The 17,804-nt window shown below is 38.5% G+C and overlaps 1 protein-coding gene across 3 annotated transcripts in view; it reads right to left on the bottom strand.

The window, feature by feature from the left end:
- Positions 1-17,804, bottom strand: part of SEMA3C (semaphorin 3C) — a 117,593-nt gene that overhangs the window by 10,406 nt on the left and 89,383 nt on the right. For all 3 annotated transcript variants that reach the window (XM_074538791.1, XM_074538788.1, XM_074538789.1), the window contains 4 exons: positions 15,293-15,515; positions 4,728-4,816; positions 2,718-2,759; positions 1,296-1,453 (listed from right to left, as the gene is read on the bottom strand). In XM_074538791.1, the coding sequence (XP_074394892.1) occupies positions 1,296-1,453; positions 2,718-2,759; positions 4,728-4,816; positions 15,293-15,515 (512 nt within the window). The remainder of the gene's footprint in view (positions 1-1,295; positions 1,454-2,717; positions 2,760-4,727; positions 4,817-15,292; positions 15,516-17,804) is intronic.

Below are 17,804 nucleotides of genomic sequence, written 5' to 3'. Positions count from 1 at the left end.
TTGCTACATGACCAGTTTGGGTTTTACCTTGTAATCTCAGGTAAGGAATGAGTCAAGAAAATTTTGCAATAACAAAAACAATTGTCCAGGGGATGATATTATTATCAGCAAATTCAAACTTTGCCTGTTCCCGTCAACTGTCTCCCTCTATGAAGGAACAGGAACAAAACTCAGTGACTGTAAGTGGCCCTCTGCACCTGGTGCAGACACTGAGCACAGTCACAGGTTTAGGCTGGATATCAAGAAAAGTTCTTCATCCAGAAGGTGGCTGGGCACTGGAACAGGCTCCCCAGGGACATGGTCACAGCACCAAGCCTTGACGTGTTTGGGTAATGCTTTCAGGCACATGGTGTGATTCCTGGAGTGTCCTGTGCAAGGCCAGGAGATGCACTCAAAGGTCCCAGTTTCCATCTCAGCATATTTCATGATTCTATGATTCTAGAATATGCAATCTAAACCTCTTCTGGCACAACTTGAGCCTGTTTCCTCTTGTCCTTTTGCTTGACTCTGGGAGAAGAGTCCAACCCCTGCAGGCTACAAGCTCCTTCTAGGTAGTTGTAGAGAGCATACATCTGAAAGATTTGTCGCCTCTGCAGTAACACTTCATTGTGTATTCTGTAGCTTTGTTTGTATAAGAAGTGAAATCTTATTAAGACAAGAGCTCACTACAGCCTTCTGCTATTAAATATTTCCCCTGGGAGGAGGAAAGAGACTCCTGTTTTGCATAAGATTATGAGATGGACTATTACTTCTGTTGCAAATTAAACAGAAATTGCTTTCCCTGTCTGCTTTAATAAACCTCATGTCAAAAAGCCCAAATCCACAGGCATGACATGGAAATCACATTTGCCTAAAATTTTCCTGAAAATAATTCTTCTCACTTAGGAGCAAATGAGGAACAAAAAAAATATAAATGAGTTTATTCCTCAGACAGCCTGAGAGATCTTTTGCTGTATTTAGGGCTATCATAATTACATCCATAGTAAGTAATTGAATTTAAATGAAGGGAACAAATGTCTCACTGATTTTGTGTGCGTGAGACAGAAAGATTAATATTTATGATTAAGAACCATTTCTTTCCTTTTTATTCTTTTTCCACCCATTACTTTGAATATGAAAAGCCAAGCTCTTTACCATACACTCCTGCAGCACACAGTCCTAGGTGATGAATAACTCCAGGCACAACAGCTATGGGGTTATTGTTTGTACATGCTCATGAAAGGAATGAAATCCCACTTCTCCACCACATCACAACCCTCAGAATGAAAGCCATCTTCCTGCTAAACACTGCTCACCTTTTCCCAGTGGGATAAAACCTGGAGCAGGAGTTGCCATCCCAGGCACAGTAGGGATCTCGGGCGAGGCAGCAGTCGGCGCAGGCGGTCCCGTAGATGTGGCAGCGATGCAAGGAAACCTGGGTGACCCCTTCATCTGAGCTCACATACAACTGTTGCTGCAGGAGGAAATGGGAGGATTTAGTTCAGATGTGGGGGAGTTTCACCCAAGACCTGGCTAACACACCCAAAAAACCTTTCAATTAATTTTGGAATTAACTCAAAGCCAAGAGCAGAGCCAAAATACATCTAAAGTCAAGATCAACAGAAATCTCCCAGGTGAACAGATCTATATTATTTCCACCTTCCTGCTAGAAAACACCTAGAAACACTGGGGAATGTTAATGGTTTTTTGGACATTGAGTGTCATTGTTCTGTTCTGGGGCAGACAGGCTGACTTAATATTGCTCAGATTTGATAACTTGGTTCTTATTCAGTGAGGATTACTGGCTCAAGCCTTTGAACTAAGCATTTTCTCTGCACACAGTCACTTTAATAAATATTATGCAGAGTTCCTAGTTGGATCCTCCATTGCATACATTTCCAAGACGTAAAACCTAGAGATTACGTTGAGGCTTACGGCCAGATTCTGATAGCCTTATATACCTGGAAAAATAAGCCAAGAGAACTTTCATAATAAATCAGAGCTTTTGCAAGAGAAGTTCAAAGGGTGTAGATCATTACCAAAACCTGGGCCAAAATGACTGTTTTACTCAAAAAACAATTAATCATACTAAAAACCAGAAATTAATATTGAACAAAAATCCCTTGAAATTCCTTTGATCTTCTTGTCATAAAAATGAAAAAGCATACTGAAATCAACTTAGTGAATATTTACTTAGTAGTAGCTTTGTAAAATATTGAGCAACATCTTGCTTGCAAAATCATAGAATACATATTTTCAGCTTTTGTGTTAAGCATTTCAGCAGAAATCCTCTCAGCTGTTTCCATTATTCGTATTGCCATTGTTTATTACTACTAAACAAACATGCACAATTGCACCACGGATCCAACAGCCCCAACACTGCCTTTGTACACTGATCAGACAGACTTCCAAGGAAAAATTTCTATTTGGGACTTTAGAGAAAAAAACAGGGAGGGTGAATTTCCTCTCTAATTTTTTTTTTTTATTCCTGAATTATAAATGAAAACAAGAAACCTGACACTTTCAGTTAATTAGAAATGATACATAATTAATAGAAATTGTTTTATCTTGGTGCAAGGGCATATAAACAGCTTGTGCAAATACCAGTCAAGTTTTCTGTACTCAATATGGAAAACGTTCCTATATTTAGTGTGCTCCACAAGAAGTGATATTCTAACATCTAAGTCAATTTGCTTCTTAATTCATAAGCACTAAGCAGGCATCCCGCTTTGCCTTACCTTTTTAGATGAAATCTTCATTGATGTTATAGGAGAATTACTCTGAAAGACAGAGTAACAAATCATTGTTAAGAACTTTGTTCCAAAATTAACATTTAAAAGTCACTAAAACCTTAGTCATATCTAAGAAAACTATTTTTATAGAACTACATTCTAATATCCTGGAAAGAGAGCACTCACTCCTACTAAGTACTGCTATTTTCAGAACTAAACAAATGACATATAAACAATTAATATCTCACAAAATATATTGCTGAAACTCAACCACATTATTATTACATGTATCTAAAAGGTTTTTGTATACTTATAATTAACCTGCATCTGTGCTATCTCAGAAATAGAAGAGCCATTACTTTAACTTTGTAATAGGAAATGTTTTTTCTTTAATGATGATAATAAGGAAAAATCATAAAATAGCTCATGATTATTTACCACATGATCCAGATAAGAATACAAAATTCTTTTCATACAAGTTATTTACAGTGCGTGCAGTTTGGTTACCATGCAACATGTAAATTCAGATTGTCAATGACCAGAGTATTTTAAAATGGCATAAGTGTTCTTGAATGTTTCTTTCCCAGAGACAGTACTGTATACTACTGTGTGTCATCAGAGCACTCTATTAATGTCTGTGTCCAAATCAAATATTAAAGAGCTGGAAAAGGAATTGTTACTTTCCTTGCCTTAAGTCATTATGTTGATCCAAACAAGTGATAAAATCGATGGTAATAAAAATGTTCAGCATTTTTTTACGGTTCAGCATGTGCTCAGTCACAAAGAAAAGCCATAACAGTGGGCTAGGATTAATTGCAGATGACCACAACACAGCAGGGAGGTCAGGACCAGAGAATCTGGCTGTGAGTCATGTGAATTGGCAAAGGTTTGGAGAAGTTTAGAGCTCCTTCATGAACTGTTTGGAGTCTGCAGGTCAAATGCAACACTGGATCTGATGCCACATTTTCCTTTCCTTGTTTACTCTGGAAGAGGATCTCTGTGCACAGAGGCCCAGAAACTAGGTTTAGGCTGAGATGCCTCTCAGTCCACCCATCCTTGTGCAGTATTAATTTATGTTTCAGTAAATGGAATCTGCACTTTCTTGGTGAAGAGTGTGAATTTTAAATAATATCACTCACATATATCCTTTTTAGCAGGAGATCTTCAACAAAAGCCTAGGAAGACTAGCTATGCCTTTATGAGTATTAACAAGATGCCTTTCTAAGTGTTCCTTTTCTTAAGGAAACTATTAATGCTGCCTCAGTAAAGCAGCTTAAATTTTCCTGTTTGTATTCTGACAATGAAATAGAGAGAAGGCCATGACAAAATCCTTAACTAAGTTTATAGACACATAATACCACTTGCCTTGAGACTACTGTTTAAGAATAGCCCATCCAAATATTTGAGAAGGATTTTTCAACATGAGGGTGAACATTTTCTTTAGATTATTACAACTGTTACATGCCAGAGTGATTGACAGAGGCTATTCTTTTATCTCCCTGTAGTTTTTGTGTTTCTTTTCAACTTTATGTTCTTTTAAACTTCTAGCTTTCTTGGATCCAGCAGCATGTGACTTTGAAGAACAGGAGTTAAGCAAAAACAACACTAATTTGATTTCATTTTTTGACTGAGAACTATCTTCAGATAATCAAAGTACCGAAATCTGAAATTCCAGCCATACACAGGAACAGCCTCTACAGTGATGCCAATGGTAAAAGTCTCCTTCTGGAAGCCATTAGAACATGACCTCCTAAAAAACTGATTATCAAAATCCTTCTAGCCAGTATATCAACATAAAAAATAGGCAACTGAAATACAGGAGAAGAAAAGGGCTTCAGCTAGCTCTAACCTTCCTAACAGTCAACATTTTGTAATCTTTATGTGGTTATCAAACTGACAGCGTGCTCATTTACTTGATCTTTTACCAAATCACAGTTGGCCTTGCCAAAGTCTGTTAGAACAAAGTGTTTGTGTGAACATACACACTGGAAAAACAAAAGAAGGAGAAAGCCAAACCTGAAAAACCTCCATCTCTTCCAAAATGAGTTCTCCACTTGCAGAGAAGTTGGTGGGTAGGACAACAACTTTTTGTACGGTTCCCTGATCTGCAATAGGTGAGAACAAGTGAGATCATGTAACACAGAGAGGGAGAAATAAAAAGTTATAATTTTTTTCATTAATTATAAAAGGAAACCGTCGAAGCAAGCACTATGACATAGAGAAAGGTAAGAAATGTTCAGTAATTTCTACAGTTTGGAGTCAGTAAGAATGACGGGATGATTCCTTATACAGGAATACTATCACAGTATTATTCTCATATATGAACATAAGTCATGATAAGGTTGAATTTATTACCATTCTATACAAAGAGATCAATCAAAATCAGTATATTCTGTTGCTGTACAGACACACAGAAGCAGAATTTATTTTAATAATCTTAAAGTAAAACACAATTTAAACAGGTAAGAGGGAGCTAAAGCAGGATGTGATATATTCATATCTGATAATAAAATGCTAGGATAACTGATGACATGAAAGGTAAACCTTCCAAAGAACAACTCTACCTAGACATAAATACACTAAGATGAAAGCTTTCTTTAATGAAATTAAACCAATAATCAAGTACATTATATATTGGTAGGAGTTAATATTTTGCTCTGTAAGATAAAAAGAAAAAGCAAGGTGAAGATATTTCAGCTATTGTATCATGGTTTCCCTCTCAAAATCCAGCTCCAAGCCTCACAAATCCACTCAGAACAAAGGAGTAAGCAGAAATATGTGGCAATGACAGTGTTTTTGCAGGGTAGATGTGATGAGTGAGACCAAAGGGGAATTTGTGATTAGTTTTCCAAATTTCTTTTGTGGAAAGAATATGTGTGATGAAGGGATCCATCTGTGAAGGCTCTCACAGGCTGACAGAGGCACTCAAGTTTTTCTGATGTGGCAGAAAAGGCAGACTGTGGGATAATCACAAGAATGAGCATTTTAACTTGGAAAAAGCACATAGAATTCCTCTCACCTGAAAGACCTAGAAATTAAACTGAGTAGAATAAATCTATTTGCTCAATACTGATTCTGAGGAATAAGAACACATGGTATAGGCTCTGTTCAGCCTTCAAAAGTTTTAAGAGCAATGTAGAGTTGTGCAGGTGATAAAACAGGCAAGTATCTACATTTATTAGGAAATTTCAGCTTCCTGTTTGGCAAATTATAATGAAGACAATGTAAACTGAAAAAGTTCAATTTTGTTTTTGCTTTAAGCTCAGTGACTAAATTCTATAGCTAGAGCTGCAGGGTAAGATGATTACTGTAAATAATTTACATCTCCCTATTTCACTCAAGGAAGCCAGACACCACCGGCACCACTATTACTACTACTACTACTACTACTACTACTACTACTACTACTACTACTACTACTACTACTACTACTACTACTACTACTTCTTGTTGTTATTGCTATTATTATTACTACAAAAAAAAAGGTTTAAAGCCAGAATATTGATATTTAATCACTTGCCCACGCACAGAGAGCACATTGCAGTATTTTGTCTTTAAAAAAAAAAAAAGAAGGAAAAGAAAAACTGAAAGCTGACAAGACTTAAAAATGTGTAGCTATCAAGTGTACATGCTCAGGGCATGTTAGGCATGAATTTTTCATGAGAATTTTCTACAGAGACATTTATTCTCATTATACAATGGCATGATAAAACAGTTCCTTCTGAAGAAACTTCACTGAAACCAAATCTTGTGATAGCACAGCTGTGGTCTAGCCTGGGTGCCAGTATTAGTTAAGCTATGAGAACCTGAGAGAGATTTACTAACTGCCAGGACCCACAGAAGTGTTAAACTGCTGCAGATGCCTCCCTCAGAGGAAAGGAGAAAGGGTTTGTGTGTATTCCTTCTCCTGCTTAAGTGAATAACCCACTCACACATGTACATGGCTTCAGTCCAGTCTACCTCTGCTTCTTTGCATTCTTTTATCAATTCTCTCTCTCTGACTTAGACTCTGGCTTACAAAATAATCAGAAGTGCAGGAAGGAATTGCAGCCATTTGTGGTGCTTTTTTGAAGCTGCCTGCAAATTGTCAAGTACCTGTGACCCTGACACACAGGGCACTAAGCATGTTGACAGTGACCTTACCTGCAAAGGAATGTAAGGCTGCTGAGCCTCTGAAGAACCGGTTTATGTCAATGATCCATTAGCACATGCCACACATTTAAAATTCCTACATTGTCTTGAGTCCTCAAACATTGCCCCAAACTGAAATCAGAACCTGAGGGGAGATTTTATCCTGGGTATGGGCACAGAAAATACCGATAATGCCTGACGCCAAATCCCTGTGTCCTAATAACCTCTCCTATTTGTAAAGCAGGCTCCTATCTGCCTTTGTGTCACACCCCAGAAGAACACACAGAGTGAAGGACTGTTACCTTCCTATTCACTCCATTTGACTCAGGATTTTACCATTTGCTTTGACTCAGTATTGTACCCTGATGGACAAATCCTTGTAGATGGGAATGTTCCATTGTTTTAAAGAAGACTTAATACAATGTTTAAAATAAATATTCAAGTAGGCAATAGAAAGCTATTGATTAAATAAAATTTGTTAGAACAAGGGATTCTATAAGTCTGTACATATATATCTCTCTCTAAACACCTATATATAAACACTTTCAATAATTCATTTATAGGCTATAGTTCTCCCATTGCTTCTGAAAATAGCCTTGCTTCTGTAGTCCAGCTTTTTCCTTAATAAATGAAAAGCAAATATTTGTACCCAAACCTGAATTTTTATTTCTTTCTCAGCAGCACTGCTGTCTCCACTATAAACACAAACTTGTATCTGACAAATCAAGTCACTTACATGTGTTCACACAGAAAGCTTATGGTGTATTTGAGTTTTGTCAAAAGTCATGTTTGATTATTTCTGCTAATAGAAAAAAGGGAACTAAATTCCCTGGGTCAGAGGAAAGGATGAAGCACTGAGCACTGCAGGAGACTTATGCAAAGCAGTGTCTGAGCTGTTTCTGAGTATATTTCACAATAAGTAATATTTTATGCTGTAAATCAGGCATTAGAGATCATCAAACAAGTGCAGGTGAAATTTTTTCATGTTTGATCATTGTATAAAATTATCAGGTAAACCTCTAAAATTCATAAAATTGAACAAAAATTCATAAAATTGAACATGGTTTCCTTTGCCATTTGTTCCTTCCAGAAATCCATTTGAAAACAGTTGTCCATTGCTATGATTTTACACAGTCATGAAAAAGCTACTGTGTCTCCAAAATATCAACCTGCCACTAGAAATGAAGAGCTGATTTTTGCTCACCACTTTCTTCACAGGGAGCTGACTGCAGCCTTGCATCAGCTCAGCAGTCTGTGAGTCAAGGGGAGATGGACAAACAAAAGGGAATCTCCCTCAAGCTGACAGCAAGAGGACAGGAGTGACTCAAAATGCTTTTCTATTTACCTGCTTCACAAATGCAGGTGTCCCAGCTTGACATTAAAGACAATAATGGCACTGAGATCACATTCCCTCTGAGAGGACTGAGAAACTGGGAACAGCAAGGGGGGAAAGTGCAGGCTAAAAAAAAGGTGTAGAATGTATTCAGAGTGGGAAATAAATGAAGAAGGAAGGCATTCCAATAAATTGAATGGAAGCATAAGAGACAAATCATCATCATCATAATTACAATTATATTTCTTGAAATGCAAGACATGATTCTGGACTGATATTAATCAGCTAAGCTTCATCAATACCAGTTAGACTGTGCCTGATTACATTAATTCCTGCTCTGCCTCACCACAGGCAATGGAAAAACCAAAGCTTAATGAAAAGACATGAAAAATACAGAGGTTTTTGGCTGAATCAGAAGGTCTGAGTATAAAACTCATTCTCTGAATTTTGACTAGTTTTTATTTCCCCAGTTCTAAGTGAACACTGCAGCTGTCAGTAATGTGAGCCTCAAAGAGAGCTGGGACCCATTTACCCCTGAGCCACATCACATGGACAAACTGAACTACAAACAAAACCCCCAAATTTTCCACATCATAAAAAAAATAACTGCAATAGGCACCAACTTCTACTCTGATATGAGTTTTGAGAGGCTTCCTTCAGTAATCCCCACCCCTGATGTATCTGACACTGCTGGAGACCCTCTAAAAACTTTTTCTCCATGTTTTTACCTGTCAGCCTAATGGCAGCTAATTATTTCTGGCCTCTTATCTGAGCTGAACCTGATGCATACAAATAACCTTACAAAGAAAAAAGAAAGCAAAAAGTTCGTAGAATGTTTTGAAATCTGTCTGTCTGAGAAAACGCTGAGGCTCAGCAGAGCACCTGAGAGGGTGGCAGGTTAGCAGCCAGGGCTGACAGCCATGTTCCCACACCCTGTCTGCTGTAACTCAGAGCTCCCACCATGGCCATGAACCTCTCTGTGCTCAGCTCACTCATCTGTCAAATGGGAGAAATTTTTTCCAGCTCATAATATCTCTGTGAAACTTCATAAAATTCAAGCTGCATCAAAGAACAAAAAGACAGATACAAATGCTCACACTTGAGGGTGAAGTTTTTGTACAGCCCCAGCCTCAGTCAATCTTTTGGGACACAGTGTGAGCTTGCTTGAAAGAAAACCTGAACAGGGTAAATGAAGCAGGTAGAGGCATGCCCTCTTAACTTACATAGCACCTTAAAAGCCTGTGAAAAAGCTTTGGATGAACAGGTCAACAAAAGGTTATGAATGACTCAGGCGCTATGACCACAAGGAAGAAGGAAATTGTGTCTGACGCCTGTTGTGCCACTGTTGTGTAACATCATCTCCCCAAGTCACAAAGCTGCAGCCAGGAAAACTATGGGAGGCAAGCTTGCTCTTCTGACCAGATTACCTCTAGGTTAGAATCTGTAGATCATTTGGCTATGGCATTACTGGAGGCTACTGTTGTCAGCAAGGGTGAGTTTTCCAAAAAGACAGCCATCATACAACACCATGAAAATGAGTATTACAAACTTATGCTCTGGAAGCACTTAATGCATCTAGACTTTGAAAACAAATGTTTCATCAGAGAAGAAAAGATAATGAGAAACATCGATCAGCCTCATGCCACATCAGATGCATGTGGCTGACATTAATCATCTCAACAGGCCACACTGAAGTCTGTAGGGTCTTTTTATGACAGTAACTTAGATCTCTTTCCAGAAAAACATATCATATCTTGATAGCAAGAAGCTGAAAAAAATCCCATTGGTGTCCATAGCTGTTTAATGTACCCAAATTTGACCCAGACATTTAAATATTTTCGTAACACCAGGAGCAATAAAAAAACCCCATGAATAATCTTTTGGTTGTGCAATCGAATAATCTTTTGGTTGTGCAATCTGTGTGTACTTTGACCAAAGGCTTTTGTGCTGCAAGCAGTAGGTGGCATGCTTAATAAATGAATATTAATCTCACAAATATGTTCTCATGGTGTTTTACTGCTGTCTTAAAACTCAGCTAGAAAACAATCTACCAAAGGATGAACACAAAATATTGAAAGCTCAGGTTCTTTAGATATAACTGAAATGAGTAAACAAATTACACTACAACCCTAGGGTGAATCCAAAAAACTCAGCACTGAGTCCTGCCTCATGACAGAAATGGAATAATTGAAACAGAACTCTAATCCCAAATTCTTGAATTGAATATATTATTTCTCATTGCAGAGGGAAAAAATACCATCAGCATCGTTCTAGTCAAATATGCAAATGAGTGATTATATTCTTTCCAAGTAAATTATCTCTTGGGTTTCTGTTTGGGAAGACAAGGTAGGTAGACAGCAGTCTTCTCTTGCAGCACTGCTCTCCACCAGTCCAGACTCGCTCCTTACTCCAAGTCAGCTCACACCAGTCAGGGGTGAAGAGATCCCTTAGTGGAGACCAAACAAATCTAGCAAGCTTTGTGAAGTGCTTTGGGAGTCTTCGTGTTTAAAATCAGAGGAAAAATGGGAGATTGTTATCAACTGAAAAACATGGAATGCCACATGAACGATGTCTGTTCCTGGATTTATTTTGTTTGCTATGCAGGTAAGCAAGGGACAAAAACCAGTGCATTAACTCTGGGTCCCCGTGAGCCCAGCATCTCTGTCTGGGGGAGCAAAGGGAACACTACACTTAGTTCACACTAAGGTGAAAAAATTACAGAGCTGCCTATGCCCTCCTGTGCCATGGCTACATGAGGGAAACCACTGGGGCTGTTGGAGCTCTGTACTTGTTATTCCTCACTTGCATTCAGGAACTGATTTATTACTAAGGCTATAGAGGAGGAAGAGAGGAAAAGCTAAACATTTTGTGTGCTTTGCATCTGGCAGGACATAAAACACTCTGATTTCAAGCATGAGACAGGTCACTGACAGTGACAGACATGGCTGGAAACATCTCAGTTCAGCAGCAGTAACTCATAATTTGAGCGAAGTGTAATTGTCACCAGGTGTCAAGTCCCATTGTCTCCGGCTGTGGGGCTCCAGGCTCCCAAGGAAATTATCACATGAAATTCTCCTATACAATGTGGTTTTTGCATTTGCTGGGATGAACTGACACCAAAGCAAATCCCCTCTGCATTCCTTTAGACACTTAATACCTCTATCAAATCCTCCTGAGTCTCACAGAAAGCAGAGAATAAAGAAAACAAGTTTCTCCTCTCAGTGGCTGAAACTTGATCACTTTTATTTTAAAGGGCTGGGAAATGCAGTAACTTGCATTGCAACGATTTCTTTGGAGGAAGACCTTGGAAGGTATCAATGTCCTGTGCCCTGCTCAGGAAGAATGCCTGCCCTCCAACTCACTAGAAAGCAGAAAATGATCTTTGTCTCCAGTGTAATGAAGAAGATAAAGCAATGAATATAAAGTATCAAGAGCTGCACTTTCTGTATCTGATCCATGATGGGTCCTGTGCCGGTGCACAGAGGAGATTAACGTAAGAACAGCCTGAGCTACGTTTAGTTTTTAACAGCTTGTGTGTTTGTATGAGGCCACATTCATCACCTAAAAAGAATCAGGAGGTCATCAAAGGATAAAATGAAATTACCTATGTTTACCTCTTCCAGAGTTATTAAAATGCCTACTACCAAATTGTGATTTCAAGGACATTTCAGCTTTTCAATAGTTTTCCAGCTTTAACTATCATTGCTACATTAACAATCGATATGGTCTGGGAACGTATGTCTCAATCTTTTCCACTAAGCTTTAGTAGAATTTGCCTCCAAATAACATTAGGTGCTTACAGAGCATTTTAAAATAATAAATATTTATTATTTATTAATAAATATTAAATAAATAAATAAATAAATAAATATTAAATAAATATACCACAATACATTGGAAAAAATGAAATAAAATGTTCATTTGAAAGATCTGCACTAGCCTACCAATCTATTGCTTTGACTAAATATAGTGATTTGTCAAGGAAGAAAACTAACAGTAAAGTAAAACTTCTATCAAGTTTTCTTGTGCAGTTGTGTAACAAGAGCAAGATGCTCTCTATCAACACTCCTGATATTTCTACAGTAGAGGACTTCTGCAGGAAACGACAACAATTATCCTAACAGCTCACTAAGTCAAAAATTGTATCTGCATTAATGAAACTAAAGGGAAAATGTGGTTTGATGTTAGTGGTGGGGAGAGGGACAGGAGAGGAAGAACCCACCTTGTAGAAAACTCTGTCCTAATTAGGTTTAGTATTTTCCAACAGCTGCAGATAGGAGAGAGTCAAGAATACCCTAAAACTCATTTATCAGTTTCCAGTCAAGAAAACAAAAATATTCAGATCAAAAACTTACTAAATTCTCTGAATAATTCATTGCCCTGACTATGCCTTATCATATACTAAACATTCACTCGGCATCAGATGGAGACTTGGTAAAGGTTTGGTGGAAAAACATGGAATCACAGAATTCTTTAGGTTGGGAAAGACCTGAAGGAACATCATTTGGGACCAGCCACCAGCCGGATGTAAGTACATTCACCACCACTCTCTGGGCCCAGCTGAACAGTGCTCCCATCCAGGCCATGACCAGCTGGTTTCTCAGGAGAATGCTGTGGGAAATGCTGTCAAAGGCTTCACTAAAGTCCAGGCAGACCCAGAGCCTCTCCCTCACCCCTGTGTGGGTCACTCAGTGACAGAAGGAGCTGAGGCTGGTCAGGCAGGACCTGCCTTTCACAAGCCCCTGCTGGCTGGGTCTGACCCCTGGTTTTCCTGCACACACCATGTGATGGCACTCAATTGATGTGCTTCATAAGCTTCCCCAGCCATGAGATCAGCATGACAGGTTGGTAGTTCCCCATACCCTCCTTGTGGCTCTCCTTGTGGATGGGCATCACATAACTTCCAATCAGCTGGTCCTCGCCAGTTTTCCAGGACTGCTGCTAAATGCTGGAAAGTGGCTTGAAGAGCACTCTGCCAGCTCCCTCAGTATCCTTGGGTGGATCCCATCCAGCTCCAAGGACTCCTGTGTGTCTAAGGGGTGTAGCAGGTCACTGACCACTTCTGCTTGGGTTATGGAAGCTTCATTCTGCTTCTTATTCCTGTCTTCCAACTCAAGGGCTGGGAGCCTGCAGAACTGGACTTGCTACTAAAGACTGAGGCAAAGAAGGCATTAAGTACTTCAGCCTTTTCACTGTTTCCAGTAAAGGATGGAAATTCTCCTTAACTCTCTTTTTACTGCTAATTTATTTATAGAAACATTTTTATTGCCTTTTACAGCAGCAACCAGATTGAGTTCTTGCTGGGCTTTAGTCCTTCTAATTTTCTCCATCCATAACCAAACATGAATTAAGTGCTTTTGTTTTCCTTTCACTGAACTGCAGAAACCTGTAGCCTGTAGAAGACATCTGGTGCAGTCCCACACTCAAAGCAAGTCCTATTAGAGCAGGCTGCTCAATGCTGTGTTTGTTGGATTTTGAATGTTTTGAGTCTCTGAAGATGCAGAACTCATAACCTCTCTGGATGCTTTTTCTACTGTTTGATCATGGTGATGGCAAAACTTTTTTCCTTTATATCTATTAGCACTGTCCCACGCTGCAACTTGTGTGAAATCCCTCACCTTGGCACTGAGCACCTTGAGAAGAGTCCCCATCTGTTTTTTTCCCACTAGGAAAAAAACCCAGTTGTACCCACCCATTTGATAGCTGTCAACAGCATTAAGGTCTCTCCTTAGCTTTCCCTGATAAACCCATTTTTTCAGCTTTTTCTCATACACCACATCATACAGTCCCTCAACTGATCTTGCTCCATTAGGTCAATCTTTTATTTGTACTGGTGAGCCCTGAGCTGGGCACAGTACTTAAAACAGGAGCCAAATACAGGAAAAAAATCCTTTCTATCAACCTGTTTGCTGGATACACTTCTGCACACACAGCACAGTGTGCAGTTGGCCTCCTCTGGCACGTGGGCACCCTGCTGAAGAGGTTTTTCTAAGCAGAGTGAAGAGAATTACTTTTAATCCTTTCCCCATAGAAGCCTGAAAGTCTTAAGAGAATTTTAGAACCCGCTTCCTAAATCTAATATAACAATATGGTTATTCCCAGCCCCATGTGAGTTTGTTGGCAGACACAGTTATTCTACAAGCAGAAAACAATCAGGGCCCCAATAATATGTGAACCATAAAAGCAATGCAAGTCATCTCTGTAATCATTTTCTGATGTTCAGACATATATTTGGTCTCCTAGAGCTCTTTTCCTTTGTTCTACTTGAAAGTAAAAAAAGTAAAAAAGATTAGCCTTTGTGCCTATTGACCTCTAATGCCCTGTTAAACCAGTGGGAGTTTCAGATGTGAGTGAGTCCTGGGGTCTAGTCAGAGTACCACTCTACCTGTCTGCTTCAATCTAAAGGGTGTGATTCATATCAGAATATTTTAAGAAGTCTAAATTTATCAGTACAAGAACCACTTAACCTGCTCCCTGCAGACTTCAGACACATAATACCAGATTCAAATTTGATGTAAGTAAAGAACAAAATATAGGTTATATTAGACAGAAATTATTTTAGAATACTTGGATGAAGTTCACTGTGTCCACTACTGCTAGGACTCCAACCATTTGTTTCTTTTTCTCTGTACTAAGTACAGAGTAAGTACTTCCATATTACTACTGTTTTCTGGAAGAGTTGTTTCTGCCTTTGCAACATCTTGATCAGATCGTGCTTTTCTTTAGAAGTAGCTCACACAGCATATATTAAATAATAATGATGACAGTATAAAAAATGATAAAGCTAGATTTTGTTATTTTTTTCTTACATTACAGATTATCAAAATCTAATGTTGAATCATATTGCAGACAACCACACTCAAGAGAGACCCAATAAAATATATACCATTTTTTTTTGTCTCAAAATTAGAATCAATACATTGTACCACTTGCACATAATGATGTCTATAGCAAAAAGAAAAATACACAGAAAGTAAAGAGGATTAATGGATTTTTATAACATTTCTGTAGATTGCAAACATTTAAACAAATATTTCTGAAAGCTATAAATTGTAAAAATCAGAGTAGATTGCAACACTGCAACAGAGGAAAATGAATGCTGCCAAATTTGTCTTACCTGTTCCAAGAAACAGGACGTGGTATCTCCCATCAGCAGCATTCACTCGATCCACAGCAATCTTTGTGTACTTGTAGTCAGCTCCTATCCTGATGATTAATGGTCTCTTGTGTATTGGGTAAATGGGATTAAACATCAAAGGGTGGTTCCTAATGAAGGTCACAACATCGTCTGGAAACTCTTTGGTTGTCCGCACATTGGGCGTGAAGGCTCCTCCTGGACACTGCAAGTAACATGCACAGTAATGACGAACACTACTTATCACATTTCAGAGAGTTTTCATCTCCAGATCATTTACAAATATGGACAGAGAGTTGACAAAGGAAATTCCCAAAAAAAGCGCTTCAGACTTGGGCCAAAACTTACTATATTCCAGTAAGGAGAATGAAGTGTTGAATAGCTACACTTTGAACTCTCATCACTTCTGATAAAACAAACCAAACTGTATTTTTGCACTTTCAAAATCCAGCTTGATGGCAAAGATCTGTACTTCTGAACCTATTCCTACATGTTCTATGCTTCTAAACTGCCTGTTGAAAAAAAAAATCCAAGAGGTTGGGACGGGAAGATACCAAACTTTTGCATCTGTTTTTTTCACAGAATTAGTTCAAAGGCAGAAAATAAAATCTGATACTTAATTGCAATTTGGCTAATATTCTTCTTGTCATTTTGTTGATTATAAGATGATGAAAGGGCCCGCAACTCATCTTCATTTGAAAGAGAAATACGATGGAGTTGATGAGGGAGTCCCATAACAACTTATTTATATCTGAAAAGGTTGTCTATACATTCCCCTATGCCTTAGAAGTAACTGAAGCCCACGAATACTTTGGATGCTTCTTTAAATATCATGAAGAACCATCCAAATAATCATCCCTGAGGCATTTTGAGCCTCATGAGAAAATAAAAGCCATCTTAGAAAACTCAGCTCTTTACTGAGTTTGAAACTAAAAAGAAACTGTGAAGAAATCAGAGCTATGTCAGTAATTGGTACAAAGTCCTCCATGTACTTATGTTAATTTACTTGGGTTTTTCTCTCAGCTACCAGTACCTCACTTCTTATTGCTACTCCTGAGCTTTAATTTTTTTCCCTTACTGTATTTCTGAGCTGTGAAACTCTCCTCAGAGTACTGGAGATATTCAGAAGTGTTTCAACACAGTATTTTTCCAATTGGAAAATGATTTGTTCAATAAAAAGCACTTGATGGAAATTTGTTTATTTTGATGAGGGTCATTCTTACATCTAGGATGGAATTTCTGGTCAAAACCACAGACACAAAATAGCCAGTAGCTCAGGGAGAGATTTACCTCACCTGACTCCTACTCTCTTAAAGTCAGGCATTTATTCTTAGGTTTCCTCTCTAGTCAGTAATTCAGACTGAACACCCTGCTTTTAGATGGCTAAAATTACATAAAATTAATCTTATTCTGAGAGACATGGAATCTCTTTGGGGATATGTGAGTCATGTTCCAAGCCACCTGACGAGCTGCAGAGTTAGAATTTGGGTTTTCACCTCCCGGGGCATCCCCGTAACCACAGTCAGGAGTGCCTGTTCTACCCTCACTGCTAAAAGCTGTTCCATATTATGCACCCAATAAACTGTTCATTGGGCATACCAGGAAACAATAAGAGAGGGGACTTCAGCCTAATCACAGGCTTTAGAGTCATCTTCTGGCTCAATCAGGAGTTAATTATTTATACAAAGTAGAACAGCTCTGGTAGGAACTCTTCAAAAGAAATTGCTCTGGCATCAGTGCCCTCCAGGAAGAAGAACCAGAACTCAGATCAGACATGGGTTGTTTCTCTCATCTGACACCCTTGCTGATTTATTTTTCTGGGCTCATATTTATCCTAAGGGTTTTGTTTTTGCTCTCATCAGAAACCATGCTCTGTGTTAATGCTCTAGGATTGCTCACGAAGTTTAATTCTTATTATCTTGCTTGCTCTATCCTCTCCGGCATATTCATCCACATTCCAGAAAATGTATGGAACTATTTGTTAAGATTAGCAATAAATGCTTAAAAAAGAACTGCATTCATCATTAGCAAGATTATTCTACTTGGTAGTGCTCTGCCAGACCTCAGTTCCTTTCAAGAGGGATTCTGTTTCACAAACAGTTCAACTTAAACTTTCCTGTCTCACACAGCTCAATTAGAAGTCTTTCTCTGATACTTTCAACCCTTCCATTATTGAGTTGGAATCATAAGACTTTTGTCTGTGACTTATTGCAAAAACGTCTGTGCTATGATTCACACCAGCATGACCCTAAAAACTTACATTATATCATTGTTCCGAGCAAAGCTTTAACAAACATGTTTAATCAATTAATTCTTTTGCTAAACCACTGACAAGCAAAAGATGATATTGAAGAAACCCATAAGCTCTCCCTTTCCAGCAGGGATTGAATAGGCATCCTTCACAGCTCATTCAAGAACTTGTCTACACAGCTTGTCACACCTGATTATCAGAATTCTTTAATTTACAGCATATTCTCCAATATGCTGTAGGTAC

This window comes from Zonotrichia albicollis, chromosome 4, assembly GCF_047830755.1.
Source record: "Zonotrichia albicollis isolate bZonAlb1 chromosome 4, bZonAlb1.hap1, whole genome shotgun sequence".
NCBI lineage: Eukaryota > Metazoa > Chordata > Aves > Passeriformes > Passerellidae > Zonotrichia > Zonotrichia albicollis.
The sequence above is the reverse complement of the archived record's forward strand: the minus strand, read 5'-3'. Positions and strand labels throughout refer to the sequence as shown.